Here is a 20,554-nt window from a genome sequence, read left to right as displayed (position 1 = left end):
TAAACAACAACAATAACAAAATCACAACCAAAACAATCCATTTAAATAAAAGAATAGTTGAGTTTCTTTGGTTAGTTAGTGTGTCCTGTTAGTCAAAGTGAAAACCCTAGGACATGTCACAGTCCTGCTTTAGAGCCAGGTCTCTCTTCTGAGGCCTAACGAATGGAACCCTTTCAGTACTCTAGAACTCCTTCAGTACTCTAGAACTCTTTCAGTACTCTAGAACTCTTTCGGTACTCTAGAACGCTCAACTGTTGTTCTGTGTACTGTGAAGAACGAGGAAGCACCTTTTTTTCATCACGTGATGCCTTGGAAACCCTGAATGAGAGCGGCCATCTTGAAATGAATGATGGAGGAAGGAAGAGGGGAGAGGAAGGGAGGAGGGTGGACTTTGGGGAAAGAAACCACACCAGAGAATGGTGCTATAGAAGACAAGATTGTCACAAAGAAAGAGAAGGAAAGAGAAAAGGAAAGAGAGAGAAGGACAGAGCGAGTGGAGAGAGAGGGGTGGCGATGTACTTACGTTGATCTCACTCAGAATGACGTCTATTATGCTGCCAATTACGATGAGGAAGTCAAAAACATTCCAAGGATCACTAAAGTAACCCTACACAGGATGGGCGGAGGTGCAAGAGGAGGAGGGGGGGTAAGAGAGGCAAGTTAGACAGGCATTATTATAGGGAAAAGCCTTCCTTTTCAGCCCTTAAACTCTTCCAACAATGTGTTTGGGGGGTGGCTCATCTCTTCTGAAACTATCTTCTTAGATCTTTTAAGCCAATAGAGCAACAAAATGCATCACTGGTATTAAATGATGAAATATTATTGTGAATGTATTATTGTGAATATTAAAAGTGAATGTGTGTGTCACGTTCTGCTGCTTGCTTGCTGTAGCCTACAGTACAGTTAAGTCATGGCCACGGCTTGTTAGCGTGTAACCTACTACTACCGAAGCTCATCTTTCTGTAAACAGGGCGCAGTATAAAAGCTTACAGGGGTTGATAACATGGCATGTTAAAGGTAAGCACTATTCAGTCAAATATATTCATGTGATTCTATATCAAGCCAGAAGATTATTGCTTATTAAACAAGATATTATTTTTTTCTGTCTCTTTTACTTCCTTCTGTGTGAAAAGGAAATGAGGTCATAATGAAGGGTGGTGTTCTATGTACAGAAGCGTAGCAGAGTGATAGAGCAAGATTGATTTATCCAATATATTATTATTATATTATTATTAACACTAGGGATTTTATTATTATTATTATTATTATTATTATTATTATTAACACCCGAATTATATATTATATTATTATTAACACTAGGGATTATATATTATATTATTATTAACACTAGGGATTATATATTATATTATTATTAACACTAGGCATTATATATTATATTATTATTAACACTAGGGATTATATATTATATTATTATTATCACTAGGCATTATATATTATTATTATCACTAGGCATTATATATTATTATTAACACTAGGTATTATATATTATTATTATCACTAGGCATTATATATTATTATTAACACTAGGGAATATATATATTATTATTATCACTAGGGATTATATATTATTATATTATATTATTATTATCACTAGGGATTATATATTATTATTATCACTAGGGATTATATATTATTATATTATATTATTATTATCACTAGGGATTATATATTATTATATTATATTATTATTAACACTAGGGAATATATATATTATTATTATCACTAGGCATTATATATTATTATATTATATTATTATTAACACTAGGGATTATATATTATATTATTATTATCACTAGGCATTATATATTATTATTATCACTAGGCATTATATATTATTATTAACACTAGGGAATATATATATTATTATTATCACTAGGCATTATATATTATTATTTACACTAGGGATCATATATTATTATTTTCACTAGGGATTATATATGATTATATTATATTATTATTATCACTAGGTATTATATATGATTATATTATATTATTATTAACACTAGGTATTATATATTATTATATTATATTATTATTATCACTAGGTATTATATATTATTATATTATATTATTATTATCACTAGGCATTATATATTATTATTTACACTAGGGATCATATATTATTATTTTCACTAGGGATTATATATGATTATATTATATTATTATTAACACTAGGTATTATATATTATTATATTATATTATTATTATCACTAGGCATTATATATTATTATTATCACTAGGCATTATATATTATTATTATCACTAGGGATTATATATTATTATATTATATTATTATTAACACTAGGGATTCTATATTATTATATTATATTATTATCAACACTAGGGATTCTATATTATTATTAACACTAGGGATTATATATTATATTATTATTAACACTAGGGATTATATATTATATTATTATTAACACTAGGCATTATATATTATATTATTATTAACACTAGGGATTATATATTATATTATTATTATCACTAGGCATTATATATTATTATTATCACTAGGCATTATATATTATTATTAACACTAGGTATTATATATTATTATTATCACTAGGCATTATATATTATTATTAACACTAGGGAATATATATATTATTATTATCACTAGGGATTATATATTATTATATTATATTATTATTATCACTAGGGATTATATATTATTATTATCACTAGGGATTATATATTATTATATTATATTATTATTATCACTAGGGATTATATATTATTATATTATATTATTATTAACACTAGGGATTATATATTATTATATTATATTATTATTAACACTAGGGAATATATATATTATTATTATCACTAGGCATTATATATTATTATATTATATTATTATTAACACTAGGGATTATATATTATATTATTATTATCACTAGGCATTATATATTATTATTATCACTAGGCATTATATATTATTATTAACACTAGGGAATATATATATTATTATTATCACTAGGCATTATATATTATTATTTACACTAGGGATCATATATTATTATTTTCACTAGGGATTATATATGATTATATTATATTATTATTATCACTAGGTATTATATATGATTATATTATATTATTATTAACACTAGGTATTATATATTATTATATTATATTATTATTATCACTAGGTATTATATATTATTATATTATATTATTATTATCACTAGGCATTATATATTATTATTTACACTAGGGATCATATATTATTATTTTCACTAGGGATTATATATGATTATATTATATTATTATTAACACTAGGTATTATATATTATTATATTATATTATTATTATCACTAGGCATTATATATTATTATTATCACTAGGCATTATATATTATTATTATCACTAGGGATTATATATTATTATATTATATTATTATTAACACTAGGGATTCTATATTATTATATTATATTATTATCAACACTAGGGATTCTATATTATTGTTAACACTAGGGATTATATATTATAATCATTATTAACACCAGGGATTATATATTATATTATTATTATTATAATATATTATTATAATTATTAACATGAGCGATGATATTTTATTATAATATTGTTATTAACACTGGGGATCATATATTATTATATTATTATTAACACTAGGTATTATATATGATTATATTATATTATTATTATCACTAGGTATTATATATGATTATATTATATTATTATTATCACTAGGTATTATATATGATTATATTATATTATTATTATCACTAGGTATTATATATGATTATATTATATTATTATTATCACTAGGTATTATATATGATTATATTATATTATTATTATCACTAGGTATTATATATGATTATATTATATTATTATTAACACTAGGTATTATATATTATTATTATATATTATTATTATCACTAGGCATTATATATTATTATTTACACTAGGGATCATATATTATTATTATCACTAGGGATTATATATTATTATTAACACTAGGGATGATATATTATTATTATATTATATTATTATTAACACTGGGGATTATATATTATATAATTATTATCATTAGGCATTATATATTATTATCAACACTAGGGATTATATAATATTATTATCAGTAGGCAAAATATATTATTATTAACACTAGGGATTATATATTATTATTATCACTAGGCATTATATATTATTATATTATTATCAACACTAGGGATTATATATTATTATTAACACTAGGGATTATATATTATTAACACTAGGGATTATATATTATTATATTATATTATTATCAACTCTAGGGATTATATATTATTATTATCACTAGGGATTATATATTATTGTTAACACTAGGGATTATATATTATTATTATCACTAGGGATTATATATTATTATTATCAATAGGGATTATATATTATTGTTAACACTAGGGATTATATATTATTATTAACACTAGGGAATATATATATTATATTATATTATTATCAACACTAGGGAATATATATATTATATTATATTATTATCAACACTAGGGAATATATATATTATGTTATATTATTATCAACACTAGGGATTATATATTATTATATTATATTATTATTAACACTAGGGATTCTATATTATATTATTATTATCACTAGGCATTATACATTATTATTATCACTAGGGATTATATATTATTATTAACACTAGGGATTATATATTATTAACACTAGGGATTATATATTATTATATTATATTATTATCAACTCTAGGGATTCTATATTATATTATTATTATCATTCGGCATTATACATTATTATTATCACTAGGGATTATATATTATTATTAACACTAGGGAATATACATTATCATTAACACTAGGTATTATATATTATTATTATCACTAGGTATTATATATTATTATTATCACTAGGCATTATATATTATTATTATCACTAGGGATTATATATTATTAACACTAGGGATTATATATTATTATATTATTATCACTAGGGATTATATATTATTATTATCACTAGGGATTATATATTATTATTATCACTAGGGATTATATATTATTATTAACACTAGGGAATATATATATTATATTATTATTATCACTAGGCATTATATATTGTTATTAACACTAGGCATTATATATTATTATTATCACTAGGCATTATATATTATTATTTACACTAGGGATCATATATTATTATTTTCACTAGGGATTATATATGATTATATTATATTATTATTATCACTAGGTATTATATATGATTATATTATATTATTATTAACACTAGGTATTATATATTATTATATTATATTATTATTATCACTAGGTATTATATATTATTATATTATATTATTATTATCACTAGGGATTATATATTATTATATTATATTATTATTAACACTAGGGAATATATATATTATTATTATCACTAGGCATTATATATTATTATATTATATTATTATTAACACTAGGGATTATATATTATATTATTATTATCACTAGGCATTATATATTATTATTATCACTAGGCATTATATATTATTATTAACACTAGGGAATATATATATTATTATTATCACTAGGCATTATATATTATTATTTACACTAGGGATCATATATTATTATTTTCACTAGGGATTATATATGATTATATTATATTATTATTATCACTAGGTATTATATATGATTATATTATATTATTATTAACACTAGGTATTATATATTATTATATTATATTATTATTATCACTAGGTATTATATATTATTATATTATATTATTATTATCACTAGGCATTATATATTATTATTTACACTAGGGATCATATATTATTATTTTCACTAGGGATTATATATGATTATATTATATTATTATTAACACTAGGTATTATATATTATTATATTATATTATTATTATCACTAGGCATTATATATTATTATTATCACTAGGCATTATATATTATTATTATCACTAGGGATTATATATTATTATATTATATTATTATTAACACTAGGGATTCTATATTATTATATTATATTATTATCAACACTAGGGATTCTATATTATTGTTAACACTAGGGATTATATATTATATTATTATTAACACTAGGGATTATATATTATATTATTATTAACACTAGGCATTATATATTATATTATTATTAACACTAGGGATTATATATTATATTATTATTATCACTAGGCATTATATATTATTATTATCACTAGGCATTATATATTATTATTAACACTAGGTATTATATATTATTATTATCACTAGGCATTATATATTATTATTAACACTAGGGAATATATATATTATTATTATCACTAGGGATTATATATTATTATATTATATTATTATTATCACTAGGGATTATATATTATTATTATCACTAGGGATTATATATTATTATATTATATTATTATTATCACTAGGGATTATATATTATTATATTATATTATTATTAACACTAGGGATTATATATTATTATATTATATTATTATTAACACTAGGGAATATATATATTATTATTATCACTAGGCATTATATATTATTATATTATATTATTATTAACACTAGGGATTATATATTATATTATTATTATCACTAGGCATTATATATTATTATTATCACTAGGCATTATATATTATTATTAACACTAGGGAATATATATATTATTATTATCACTAGGCATTATATATTATTATTTACACTAGGGATCATATATTATTATTTTCACTAGGGATTATATATGATTATATTATATTATTATTATCACTAGGTATTATATATGATTATATTATATTATTATTAACACTAGGTATTATATATTATTATATTATATTATTATTATCACTAGGTATTATATATTATTATATTATATTATTATTATCACTAGGCATTATATATTATTATTTACACTAGGGATCATATATTATTATTTTCACTAGGGATTATATATGATTATATTATATTATTATTAACACTAGGTATTATATATTATTATATTATATTATTATTATCACTAGGCATTATATATTATTATTATCACTAGGCATTATATATTATTATTATCACTAGGGATTATATATTATTATATTATATTATTATTAACACTAGGGATTCTATATTATTATATTATATTATTATCAACACTAGGGATTCTATATTATTGTTAACACTAGGGATTATATATTATAATCATTATTAACACCAGGGATTATATATTATATTATTATTATTATAATATATTATTATAATTATTAACATGAGCGATGATATTTTATTATAATATTGTTATTAACACTGGGGATCATATATTATTATATTATTATTAACACTAGGTATTATATATGATTATATTATATTATTATTATCACTAGGTATTATATATGATTATATTATATTATTATTATCACTAGGTATTATATATGATTATATTATATTATTATTATCACTAGGTATTATATATGATTATATTATATTATTATTATCACTAGGTATTATATATGATTATATTATATTATTATTATCACTAGGTATTATATATGATTATATTATATTATTATTAACACTAGGTATTATATATTATTATTATATATTATTATTATCACTAGGCATTATATATTATTATTTACACTAGGGATCATATATTATTATTATCACTAGGGATTATATATTATTATTAACACTAGGGATGATATATTATTATTATATTATATTATTATTAACACTGGGGATTATATATTATATAATTATTATCATTAGGCATTATATATTATTATCAACACTAGGGATTATATAATATTATTATCAGTAGGCAAAATATATTATTATTAACACTAGGGATTATATATTATTATTATCACTAGGCATTATATATTATTATATTATTATCAACACTAGGGATTATATATTATTATTAACACTAGGGATTATATATTATTAACACTAGGATTATATATTATTATATTATATTATTATCAACTCTAGGGATTATATATTATTATTATCACTAGGGATTATATATTATTGTTAACACTAGGGATTATATATTATTATTATCACTAGGGATTATATATTATTATTATCAATAGGGATTATATATTATTGTTAACACTAGGGATTATATATTATTATTAACACTAGGGAATATATATATTATATTATATTATTATCAACACTAGGGAATATATATATTATATTATATTATTATCAACACTAGGGAATATATATATTATGTTATATTATTATCAACACTAGGGATTATATATTATTATATTATATTATTATTAACACTAGGGATTCTATATTATATTATTATTATCACTAGGCATTATACATTATTATTATCACTAGGGATTATATATTATTATTAACACTAGGGATTATATATTATTAACACTAGGGATTATATATTATTATATTATATTATTATCAACTCTAGGGATTCTATATTATATTATTATTATCATTCGGCATTATACATTATTATTATCACTAGGATTATATATTATTATTAACACTAGGGAATATACATTATCATTAACACTAGGTATTATATATTATTATTATCACTAGGTATTATATATTATTATTATCACTAGGCATTATATATTATTATTATCACTAGGGATTATATATTATTAACACTAGGGATTATATATTATTATATTATTATCACTAGGGATTATATATTATTATTATCACTAGGGATTATATATTATTATTATCACTAGGGATTATATATTATTATTAACACTAGGGAATATATATATTATATTATTATTATCACTAGGCATTATATATTGTTATTAACACTAGGCATTATATATTATTATTATCACTAGGCATTATATATTATTATTAACACTACATTTACATTTACATTTAAGTCATTTAGCAGACGCTCTTATCCAGAGCGACTTACAAATTGGTGCATTCACCTTATGACATCCTAGGCATTATATATTATTATTAACACTAGGGATGATATATTATTATTATCACTAGGCATTATATATTATTATTAACACTAGGGATGATATATTATTATTAACACTAGGGATGATATATTATTATTATATTATTATTATTGTTATTATATTATCAACACTGGGTATTATATATTATTATTATCACTAGGGATTATATATTATTATCAACACTAGGGAATATATATATTATATTATATTATTATCAACACTAGGGAATATATATATTATATTATTATCAACACTAGGGAATATATATATTATGTTATATTATTATCAACACTAGGGAATATATATATTATGTTATATTATTATCAACACTAGGGAATATATATATTATATTATATTATTATCAACACTAGGGAATATATATATTATATTATATTATTATCAACACTAGGGAATATATATATTATATTATATTATTATCAACACTAGGGAATATATATATTATATTATATTATTATCAACACTAGGGAATATATATATTATATTATATTATTATCAACACTAGGGAATATATATATTATATTATATTATTATTAACACTAGGGAATATATATATTATATTATATTATTATTAACACTAGGGAATATATATATTATATTATATTATTATTAACACTAGGGAATATATATATTATATTATATTATTATCAACACTAGGGATTATATATTATTATATTATATTATTATCAACACTAGGGATTATATATTATTATATTATATTATTATCAACTCTAGGGATTCTATATTATTATATTATATTATTATCAACTCTAGGGATTCTATATTATTATATTATATTATTATCAACTCTAGGGATTCTATATTATTATATTATATTATTATCAACACTAGGGATTCTATATTATTGTTAACACTAGGGATTATATATTATAATCATTATTAACACCAGGGATTATATATTATATTATTATTATTATAATATATTATTATAATTATTAACATGAGCGATGATATTTTATTATAATATTGTTATTAACACTGGGATCATATATTATTATATTATTATTAACACTAGGTATTATATATGATTATATTATATTATTATTATCACTAGGTATTATATATGATTATATTATATTATTATTATCACTAGGTATTATATATGATTATATTATATTATTATTATCACTAGGTATTATATATGATTATATTATATTATTATTATCACTAGGTATTATATATGATTATATTATATTATTATTATCACTAGGTATTATATATGATTATATTATATTATTATTATCACTAGGTATTATATATGATTATATTATATTATTATTATCACTAGGTATTATATATTATTATATTATATTATTATTATCACTAGGTATTATATATGATTATATTATATTATTATTATCACTAGGCATTATATATTATATTATTATATTATATTATTATTATCACTAGGTATTATATATGATTATATTATATTATTATTAACACTAGGTATTATATATTATTATTATATATTATTATATTATATTATTATTATCACTAGGCATTATATATTATTATTTACACTAGGGATCATATATTATTATTATCACTAGGGATTATATATTATTATTATTATTATATTATCAACACTAGGGATTATATATTATTATTATCACTAGGGATTATATATTATTAACACTAGGGATTATATATTATTATATTATATTATTATCAACTCTAGGGATTATATATTATTATTATCACTAGGGATTATATATTATTGTTAACACTAGGGATTATATATTATTATTATCACTAGGGATTATATATTATTATTATCAATAGGGATTATATATTATTGTTAACACTAGGGATTATATATTATTATTAACACTAGGGATTATATATTATTAACACTAGGGATTATATATTATTATATTATATTATTATCAACTCTAGGGATTCTATATTATATTATTATTATCACTAGGCATTATACATTATTATTATCACTAGGGATTATATATTATTATTAACACTAGGGATTATATATTATTAACACTAGGGATTATATATTATTATATTATATTATTATCAACTCTAGGGATTCTATATTATATTATTATTATCATTAGGCATTATATATTATTATTATCACTAGGGATTATATATTATTATTAACACTAGGGAATATACATTATCATTAACACTAGGTATTATATATTATTATTATCACTAGGTATTATATATTATTATTATCACTAGGGATTATATATTATTATTATCACTAGGGATTATATATTATTATTATCACTAGGGATTATATATTATTATTAACACTAGGGATTATATATTATTATTAACACTACATTTACATTTACATTTAAGTCATTTAGCAGACGCTCTTATCCAGAGCGACTTACAAATTGGTGCATTCACCTTATGACATCCTAGGTATTATATATTATTATTATCACTAGGGATTATATATTATTATTATCACTAGGCATTATATATTATTATTAACACTAGGGATGATATATTATTATTAACACTAGGGATGATATATTATTATTATATTATTATTATTGTTATTATATTATCAACACTAGGTATTATATATTATTATTATCACTAGGGATTATATATTATTATTAACACTAGGGATGATATATTATTATTATATTATTATTATCACTAATGATTATATATTATTATTATTGTTATTATATTATCAACACTAGGTATTATATATTATTATTATCACTAGGGATTATATATTATTATTATCACTAGGGATTATATATTATTATTATCACTAGGGATTATATATTATTATTAACACTAGGGATTATATATTATTATTAACACTAGGGATTATATATTATTATTAACACTAGGTATTATATATTATTATTATCACTAGGTATTATATATTATTATTAACACTAGGGATGATATATTATTATTATATTATTATTATCACTAATGATTATATATTATTATTATTGTTATTATATTATCAACACTAGGTATTATATATTATTATTATCACTAGGGATTATATATTATTGTTAACACTAGGGATGATATATTATTGTTAACACTAGGGATGATATATTATTATTATATTATTATTATCACTACACATTATATTATATTATTATTATCACTAGGGATTATATATTATATTATTGTTATCACTAGGGATGATATATTATTGTTATCACTAGGGATTATATATTATTATTAACACTAGGGATTATATATTATTATTAACACTAGGGATTATATATTATTGTTAACACTAGGGATTATATATTATTGTTAACACTAGGGATTATATATTATTGTTAACACTAGGGATTATATATTATTATTAACACTAGGGATTATATATTATTATTAACACTAGGGATTATATATTATTGTTAACACTAGGGATTATATATTATTGTTAACACTAGGGATTATATATTATTGTTAACACTAGGGATTATATATTATTGTTAACACTAGGGATTATATATTATTATTAACACTAGGGATTATATATTATTATTAACACTAGGGATTATATATTATTGTTAACACTAGGGATTATATATTATTGTTAACACTAGGGATTATATATTATTGTTATCACTAGGGATTATATATTATTATTAACACTAGGGATGATATATTATTGTTAACACTAGGGATTATATATTATTTTAACACTAGGGATTATATTTTATTATTATATTATTATTATCACTAAGCATTATATATTATTATTGTAGTTTATTAGCACTACGCATTATATATTATTGTTAACACTAGGGATTATATATTATTTTAACACTAGGGATTATATTTTATTATTATATTATTATTATCACTAAGCATTATATATTATTATTGTAGTTTATTAGCACTACGCATTATATATTATTGTTAACACTAGGGATTATATATTATTTTAACACTAGGGATGATATATTATTATTATATTATTATTATTGTTATTATATTATCAACACTAGGTATTATATATTATGATTATTGTTATTATATTATCAACACTAGGTATTATATATTATGATTATTGTTATTATATTATCAACACTAGGTATTATATATTATGATTATTGTTATTATATTATCAACACTAGGTATTATATATTATGATTATTGTTATTATATTATCAACACTAGGTATTATATATTATGATTATTGTTATTATATTATCAACACTAGGTATTATATATTATGATTATTGTTATTATATTATCAACACTAGGTATTATATATTATGATTATTGTTATTATATTATCAACACTAGGTATTATATATTATGATTATTGTTATTATATTATCAACACTAGGTATTATATATTATGATTATTGTTATTATATTATCAACACTAGGTATTATATATTATGATTATTGTTATTATATTATCAACACTAGGTATTATATATTATGATTATTGTTATTATATTATCAACACTAGGTATTATATATTATGATTATTGTTATTATATTATCAACACTAGGTATTATATATTATGATTATTGTTATTATATTATCAACACTAGGTATTATATATTATGATTATTGTTATTATATTATCAACACTAGGTATTATATATTATGATTATTGTTATTATATTATCAACACTAGGTATTATATATTATGATTATTGTTATTATATTATCAACACTAGGTATTATATATTATGATTATTGTTATTATATTATCAACACTAGGTATTATATATTATGATTATTGTTATTATATTATCAACACTAGGTATTATATATTATGATTATTGTTATTATATTATCAACACTAGGTATTATATATTATGATTATTGTTATTATATTATCAACACTAGGTATTATATATTATGATTATTGTTATTATATTATCAACACTAGGTATTATATATTATGATTATTGTTATTATATTATCAACACTAGGTATTATATATTATGATTATTGTTATTATATTATCAACACTAGGTATTATATATTATGATTATTGTTATTATATTATCAACACTAGGTATTATATATTATGATTATTGTTATTATATTATCAACACTAGGTATTATATATTATGATTATTGTTATTATATTATCAACACTAGGTATTATATATTATGATTATTGTTATTATATTATCAACACTAGGTATTATATATTATGATTATTGTTATTATATTATCAACACTAGGTATTATATATTATGATTATTGTTATTATATTATCAACACTAGGTATTATATATTATGATTATTGTTATTATATTATCAACACTAGGTATTATATATTATGATTATTGTTATTATATTATCAACACTAGGTATTATATATTATGATTATTGTTATTATATTATCAACACTAGGTATTATATATTATGATTATTGTTATTATATTATCAACACTAGGTATTATATATTATGATTATTGTTATTATATTATCAACACTAGGTATTATATATTATGATTATTGTTATTATATTATCAACACTAGGTATTATATATTATGATTATTGTTATTATATTATCAACACTAGGTATTATATATTATGATTATTGTTATTATATTATCAACACTAGGTATTATATATTATGATTATTGTTATTATATTATCAACACTAGGTATTATATATTATGATTATTGTTATTATATTATCAACACTAGGTATTATATATTATGATTATTGTTATTATATTATCAACACTAGGTATTATATATTATGATTATTGTTATTATATTATCAACACTAGGTATTATATATTATGATTATTGTTATTATATTATCAACACTAGGTATTATATATTATGATTATTGTTATTATATTATCAACACTAGGTATTATATATTATGATTATTGTTATTATATTATCAACACTAGGTATTATATATTATGATTATTGTTATTATATTATCAACACTAGGTATTATATATTATGATTATTGTTATTATATTATCAACACTAGGTATTATATATTATGATTATTGTTATTATATTATCAACACTAGGTATTATATATTATGATTATTGTTATTATATTATCAACACTAGGTATTATATATTATTATTGTAGTTTATTAGCACTACGCATTATATATTATGATTATTGTTATTATATTATTATCACTAGGGATTATTATATTCTAACATGTTTTAACCAGTGAGACCGTCCCCACTGACGCAGTCATGGAGGGACTGGACACACTGAGGGGAGAGATGCATGTTGCTAGATGTGACCTGGAGGGACTGAACACACTGAGGGGAGAGATGCATGTTGCTAGATGTGACCTGGAGGGACTGGACACACTGAGGGGAGAGATGCATGTTGCTAGATGTGACCTGGAGGGACTGGACACACTGAGGGGAGAGATGCATGTTGTTAGATGTGACCTGGAGGGACTGGACACACTGAGGGGAGAGATGCATGTTGTTAGATGTGACCTGGAGGGACTGGACACACTGAGGGGAGAGATGCATGTTGCTAGATGTGACCTGGAGGGACTGGACACACTGAGGGGAGAGATGCATGTTGCTAGATGTGACCTGGGAGAGTTGGAGGGTCTAGCATGGAGGGACTGAACACACTGAGGGGAGAGATGCATGTTGTTAGATGTGACCTGGGAGAGTTGGAGGGTCTAGCATGGAGGGACTGAACACACTGAGGGGAGAGATGCATGTTGTTAGATGTGACCTGGGAGAGTTGGAGGGTCTAGCATGGAGGGACTGAACACACTGAGGGGAGAGATGCATGTTGTTAGGTGTGACCTGGGAGAGTTGGAGGGTCTAGCATGGAGGGACTGAACACACTGAGGGGAGAGATGCATGTTGTTAGGTGTGACCTGGGAGAGTTGGAGGGTCTAGCATGGAGGGACTGAACACACTGAGGGGAGAGATGCATGTTGTTAGATGTGACCTGGGAGAGTTGGAGGGTCTAGCATGGAGGGACTGAACACACTGAGGGGAGAGATGCATGTTGTTAGATGTGACCTGGGAGAGTTGGAGGGTCTAGCATGGAGGGACTGGACACAGAGGGGAGAGATGCATGTTGCTAGATGTGACCTGGGAGAGTTGGAGGGTCTAGCATGGAGGGACTGAACACACTGAGGGGAGAGATGCATGTTGTTAGATGTGACCTGGGAGAGTTGGAGGGTCTAGCATGGAGGGACTGAACACACTGAGGGGAGAGATGCATGTTGCTAGATGTGACCTGGGAGAGTTGGAGGGTCTAGCATGGTGAGAGAGGAATCCAGATGAATCCAGATGAAAGAACTCTTCAAAATACCAGCAATAGTACCAAAAATCTAACTTTCCTAAAGAAAAAGTAGTTTACAATCATACAATATACAGAAATGAGAAAGACACAATGGTAAAAACCCTTCAGTATGTTTCCCTTTGACCCGACTGCAGTGAAGGGATGTGTGTTATGAGCCGGTGTCGGTGTTGTACACAGCAGCTGATGAGAGAGCAGGTTAGAACAGGACGAGGCTAAATGTGTCCTCGGCACCTAGAGAAAAAGGCTCCTGATTAATATGATGACGGTCCTGTCTGTTGAAAGAGAAGGTCAGTAACACGAGTTAGAAAGTGACACAACCACACGATGCAACGTTCTCTGGGTGTCTTTCAGAGAGGTGGGACGTGTCCATAGACAGGACACGTTCAGGGTTTTCAGAACAAGGCTAACCAATCAGGACTCATCAAGGCTAAACAATCAGGGCTCACCAATTAGGACTCAGTGTATTATCTATATACTATATATATTTATTTAACCAGGCAAGTCAGTTAAGAACAAATTCTTATTTACAATGACGGCCTAGCCCGGCCAAATCCGGACGACGCTGGGCCAATTGTGCGCCGATTGGGACTCCCAATCACGGCCGGTTGTGATACAGCCTGGATTTGAACCACTGTAGTGAAGCCTCTTGCACTGAGATGCAGTGTCTTAGACTGCAGCGCCACTTAAACAACCTATTTCGATGTACTTCTACCCAGCCAAGATAAGAACACAAAACCTTCACAATGTGAGATTAATTATATGAGAAACTAGGTTTTTGTTGACTGACAATTAAAAGATATTTAGTCTCCTTTATGACCAAGAGTGATTTGCATCAATGGTTTATCCCAGTTTATCATAGAAAGCAGGAATAAAACGATCTCCTCATAGACACAGACAGAGATCAGCACCACAATAAGCAGCAACAGAGATCTCACTGTAGCTTCACAGCAGTCAGCTGGGCAATCTATAATAAACATGAAGGCGTTGCTTAGTAACCTGATGAGAGGGCGGTTTGTTCTGTCCATCCATGTATTTTCTCTGTCAGTGTCCCAAATGGCATGCTATCCCCTTTAAAGTGCACTACTTTTCCACCAGGGCTTATAGGGCTCTGGTATAAAGTAGTGAGCTATATAGGGAATAGGGCTCTGGTCTAAAGTAGTGCACTATATAGGGAATAGGGCTCTGGTCTAAAGTAGTGCACTATATAGGGAATAGGGCTCTGGTCTAAAGTAGTGTACTATATAGGGAATAGGGCTCTGGTCTAAAGTAGTGCACTATATAGGGAATAGGGTTCTGGTCTAAAGTGGTGAACTATATAGGGAATAGGGCTCTGGTCTAAAGTAGTGCACTAAATAGGGAATAGGATGCTGTTTGGGATGCAGATATTGTATCTGTTCTACAGAAGAACCCATCTGTTGTTGTTTCAACAACGTAAGCGCACAGCTGAAGCAGTAGGTGGCATTTTGATTGGACTAATAAACTCACCAGGTTACCGAGCAACATGTAAAACAAAAAATAAAAACCTACACAACATCAGACACTGAACCAAATCATTAATGCATCTTTAGTTCTCTAATCTTTTAGATTATTTTTTAACTTTAATCAGATCATAAAAGGCATAGTTTATAGGCCAACTGATAACATATAATTATATAATGACAGACTTGATTAACTTGATTACATTCTAAAGGCTAAAACTAATTTAGTAATGATAAGAATCCTCTCTGGGACAGAGAGAAGTGTTTTGGAGCGATAGACTCCTGAGAGGGGAGAGAGTGGGAAATAGAGGTGAAGAGAGCGAGGGAGAGAGGTGAAGAGAGAGGGAGAAAGGGAGAGAGGGAGGGAGGGAGGGAGGGAGAAAGGGAGAGAGGGAGGGAGAGAGGTGAAGAGAGAGGGAGAGAGGGAGAGAGGGAGGGAGGGAGGGAGAGAGGGAGGGAGAGAGGGAGAGAGGTGAAGAGAGAGGGAGAGACAGAGAGAGGGAGAGAGGGAGGGAGAGAGGGAGGGAGAGAGGGAGAGAGGGAGAGAGGGAGAGAGGTGAAGAGAGAGGGAGAGAGGGAGAGAGGGAGGGAGGGAGAAAGGGAGAGAGGGAGGGAGAGAGGGAGAGAGGTGAAGTGAGAGGTAAAGAGAGTGAGGGAGAGAGGGAGAGAGGGAGAGAGGGAGGGAGGGAGAGAGGGAGAGAGGTGAAGAGAGAGGGAGAGAGGGAGAGAGGGAGGGAGGGAGAAAGGGAGAGAGGGAGGGAGAGAGGGAGAGAGGGAAAGTGAGAGGTAAAGAGAGTGAGGGAGAGAGGGAGAGAGGGAGAGAGGGAGGGAGGGAGAGGAGAGAGGGGAAGAGAGAGGGGGAAAGAGAGAAGAGAGAGGTGAAGACAGAGGTGGAGAGAGGTGGAGAGAGGTGGAGAGAGAGGTGGAGAGAGAGAAGAGAGAGGTGAAGAGAGGTGGAGAGAGGTGGAGAGAGAAGGGAAGTGAGAGAGGGAGAGAGGGAGTGAGAGGAGAGAGGGGAAGAGAGAGGGGAAGTGAGAGAGGGAGAGAGGGAGAGAGGGAGAGATTGAGGGAGGGAGAGGAGAGTGGGGAAGAGAGAGGGGGAAAGAGAGGAGAGAGAGGTGAAGAGAGAGGTGAAGAGAGAGGTGGAGAGAGGTGGAGAGAGAGGTGGAGAGAGAAGGGAAGTGAGAGAGGGAGAGAGGGAGGGAGAGGAGAGAGGGGAAGAGAGAGGGTAGAGAGAGGGGGAGAGAGAGAGGGTAGAGAGAGGGGGAGAGAGAGAGGGAGGGAGCGGTGAAGAGAGAGATTGGAGAGAGAGGTGGAGAGAAGTGGAGAGAGAGGTGGAGAGAGAGGTGGAGAGAGAGGGGGAGAGAGAGAGGGAGGGAGCGGTGAAGAGAGAGATTGGAGAGAGAGGTGGAGAGAAGTGGAGAGAGAGGTGGAGAGAGAGGTGGAGAGAGGTGGAGAGAAGTGGAGAGAGAGGTGGAGAGAGAGGGGGAGAGAGAGGTGGAGAGAAGTGGAGAGAGGGGGAGAGAGAGGTGGAGAGAGAGGTGGAGAGAGAGGGGGAGAGAGAGGTGGAGAGAAGTGGAGAGAGAGGGGGAGAGAGAGGTGGAGAGAGAGGTGGAGAGAGAGGTGGAGAGAGAGGTGGAGAGAGAGGTGGAGAGAGGTGGAGACATACCCGTGGTTTGAAGGCGATGAGTTTAAGGATCATCTCCACAGTGAAGAGGCCGGTGAAGAGCATGTTGAGGATGTTCATAGCATCGTTGAAAGAGTGGGTCTGGCCGTGATGCTGCAACACACAGACATTTAATCCCCGATCTGCATTTCTATGTCATCACATGGTGAACACACCCACCTCAGGCTATTCTATGTAATCACGTGGTGAACACACCCACCTCAGGCTATTCTATGTAATCACATGGTGAACACACCCACCTCAGGCTATTCTATGTAATCACATGGTGAACACACCCACCTCAGGCTATTCTATGTAATCACGTGGTGAACACACCCACCTCAGGCTATTCTATGTAACCACGTGGTGAACACACCCACCTCAGGCTATTCTATGTAACCATGTGGTGAACACACCCACCTCAGGCTATTCTATGTAATCACGTGGTGAACACACCCACCTCAGGCTAATCTATGTAATCACATGGTGAACACACCCACCTCAGGCTATTCTATGTAATCACATGGTGAACACACCCACCTCAGGCTATTCTATGTAATCACGTGGTGAACACACCCACCTCAGGCTAATCTATGTAATCACATGGTGAACACACCCACCTCAGGCTATTCTATGTAATCACATGGTGAACACACCCACCTCAGGCAACAGTAGAAGCCTTGAATGCAACGAGCAACAACAGAAATACTGACGCAGCAAAATAGAGATAAATCCTTTAAAAATCAACAACTCTTTCTAACATCTAGGAACCAATACCTGAGATACTAGCATGTCTTTTAACTGATATAGATAGACTATCCTCCCCATAATGCAGCTCTAGTGTCCAGGGCACTATGTGGTTCACTGTGTTTAGGGTAGGAGATGTATAAATGGATTGATGCTACCGTATTGGGCTGAGGGAATAAAGATGGACGAATTCAACGTTTTCCCTGACCAAGATGGACGATTTAAGTCATGTTCGGATGCCAATGTCTTTCACACACACACACACACACACACACACACACACACACACACACACACACACACACACACACACACACACACACACACACACACACACACACACACACACACACACACACACACACACACACAC

The 20,554-nt window shown here is 26.8% G+C and overlaps 1 protein-coding gene across 6 annotated transcripts in view; it reads right to left on the bottom strand.

The window, feature by feature from the left end:
• Window positions 1–20,554, bottom strand: part of LOC124025287 (voltage-dependent L-type calcium channel subunit alpha-1C-like) — a 69,608-nt gene that overhangs the window by 38,966 nt on the left and 10,088 nt on the right. For 3 of the 6 annotated variants that reach the window (XM_046338850.1, XM_046338846.1, XM_046338848.1), the window contains 2 exons: window positions 19,438–19,548; window positions 524–607 (listed from right to left, as the gene is read on the bottom strand). In XM_046338850.1, coding sequence (XP_046194806.1) covers window positions 524–607; window positions 19,438–19,548 — 195 coding nt within the window. The remainder of the gene's footprint in view (window positions 1–523; window positions 608–19,437; window positions 19,549–20,554) is intronic. The other 3 variants (XM_046338845.1, XM_046338847.1, XM_046338849.1) reach the window with 1 other exon arrangement.

This window comes from Oncorhynchus gorbuscha, unplaced genomic scaffold, assembly GCF_021184085.1.
Source record: "Oncorhynchus gorbuscha isolate QuinsamMale2020 ecotype Even-year unplaced genomic scaffold, OgorEven_v1.0 Un_scaffold_2220, whole genome shotgun sequence".
Taxonomy (NCBI): Eukaryota; Metazoa; Chordata; class Actinopteri; order Salmoniformes; family Salmonidae; genus Oncorhynchus; species Oncorhynchus gorbuscha.
Note: the sequence above shows the minus strand (reverse complement) of the source record. Positions and strands in the feature narration are given on the sequence as shown.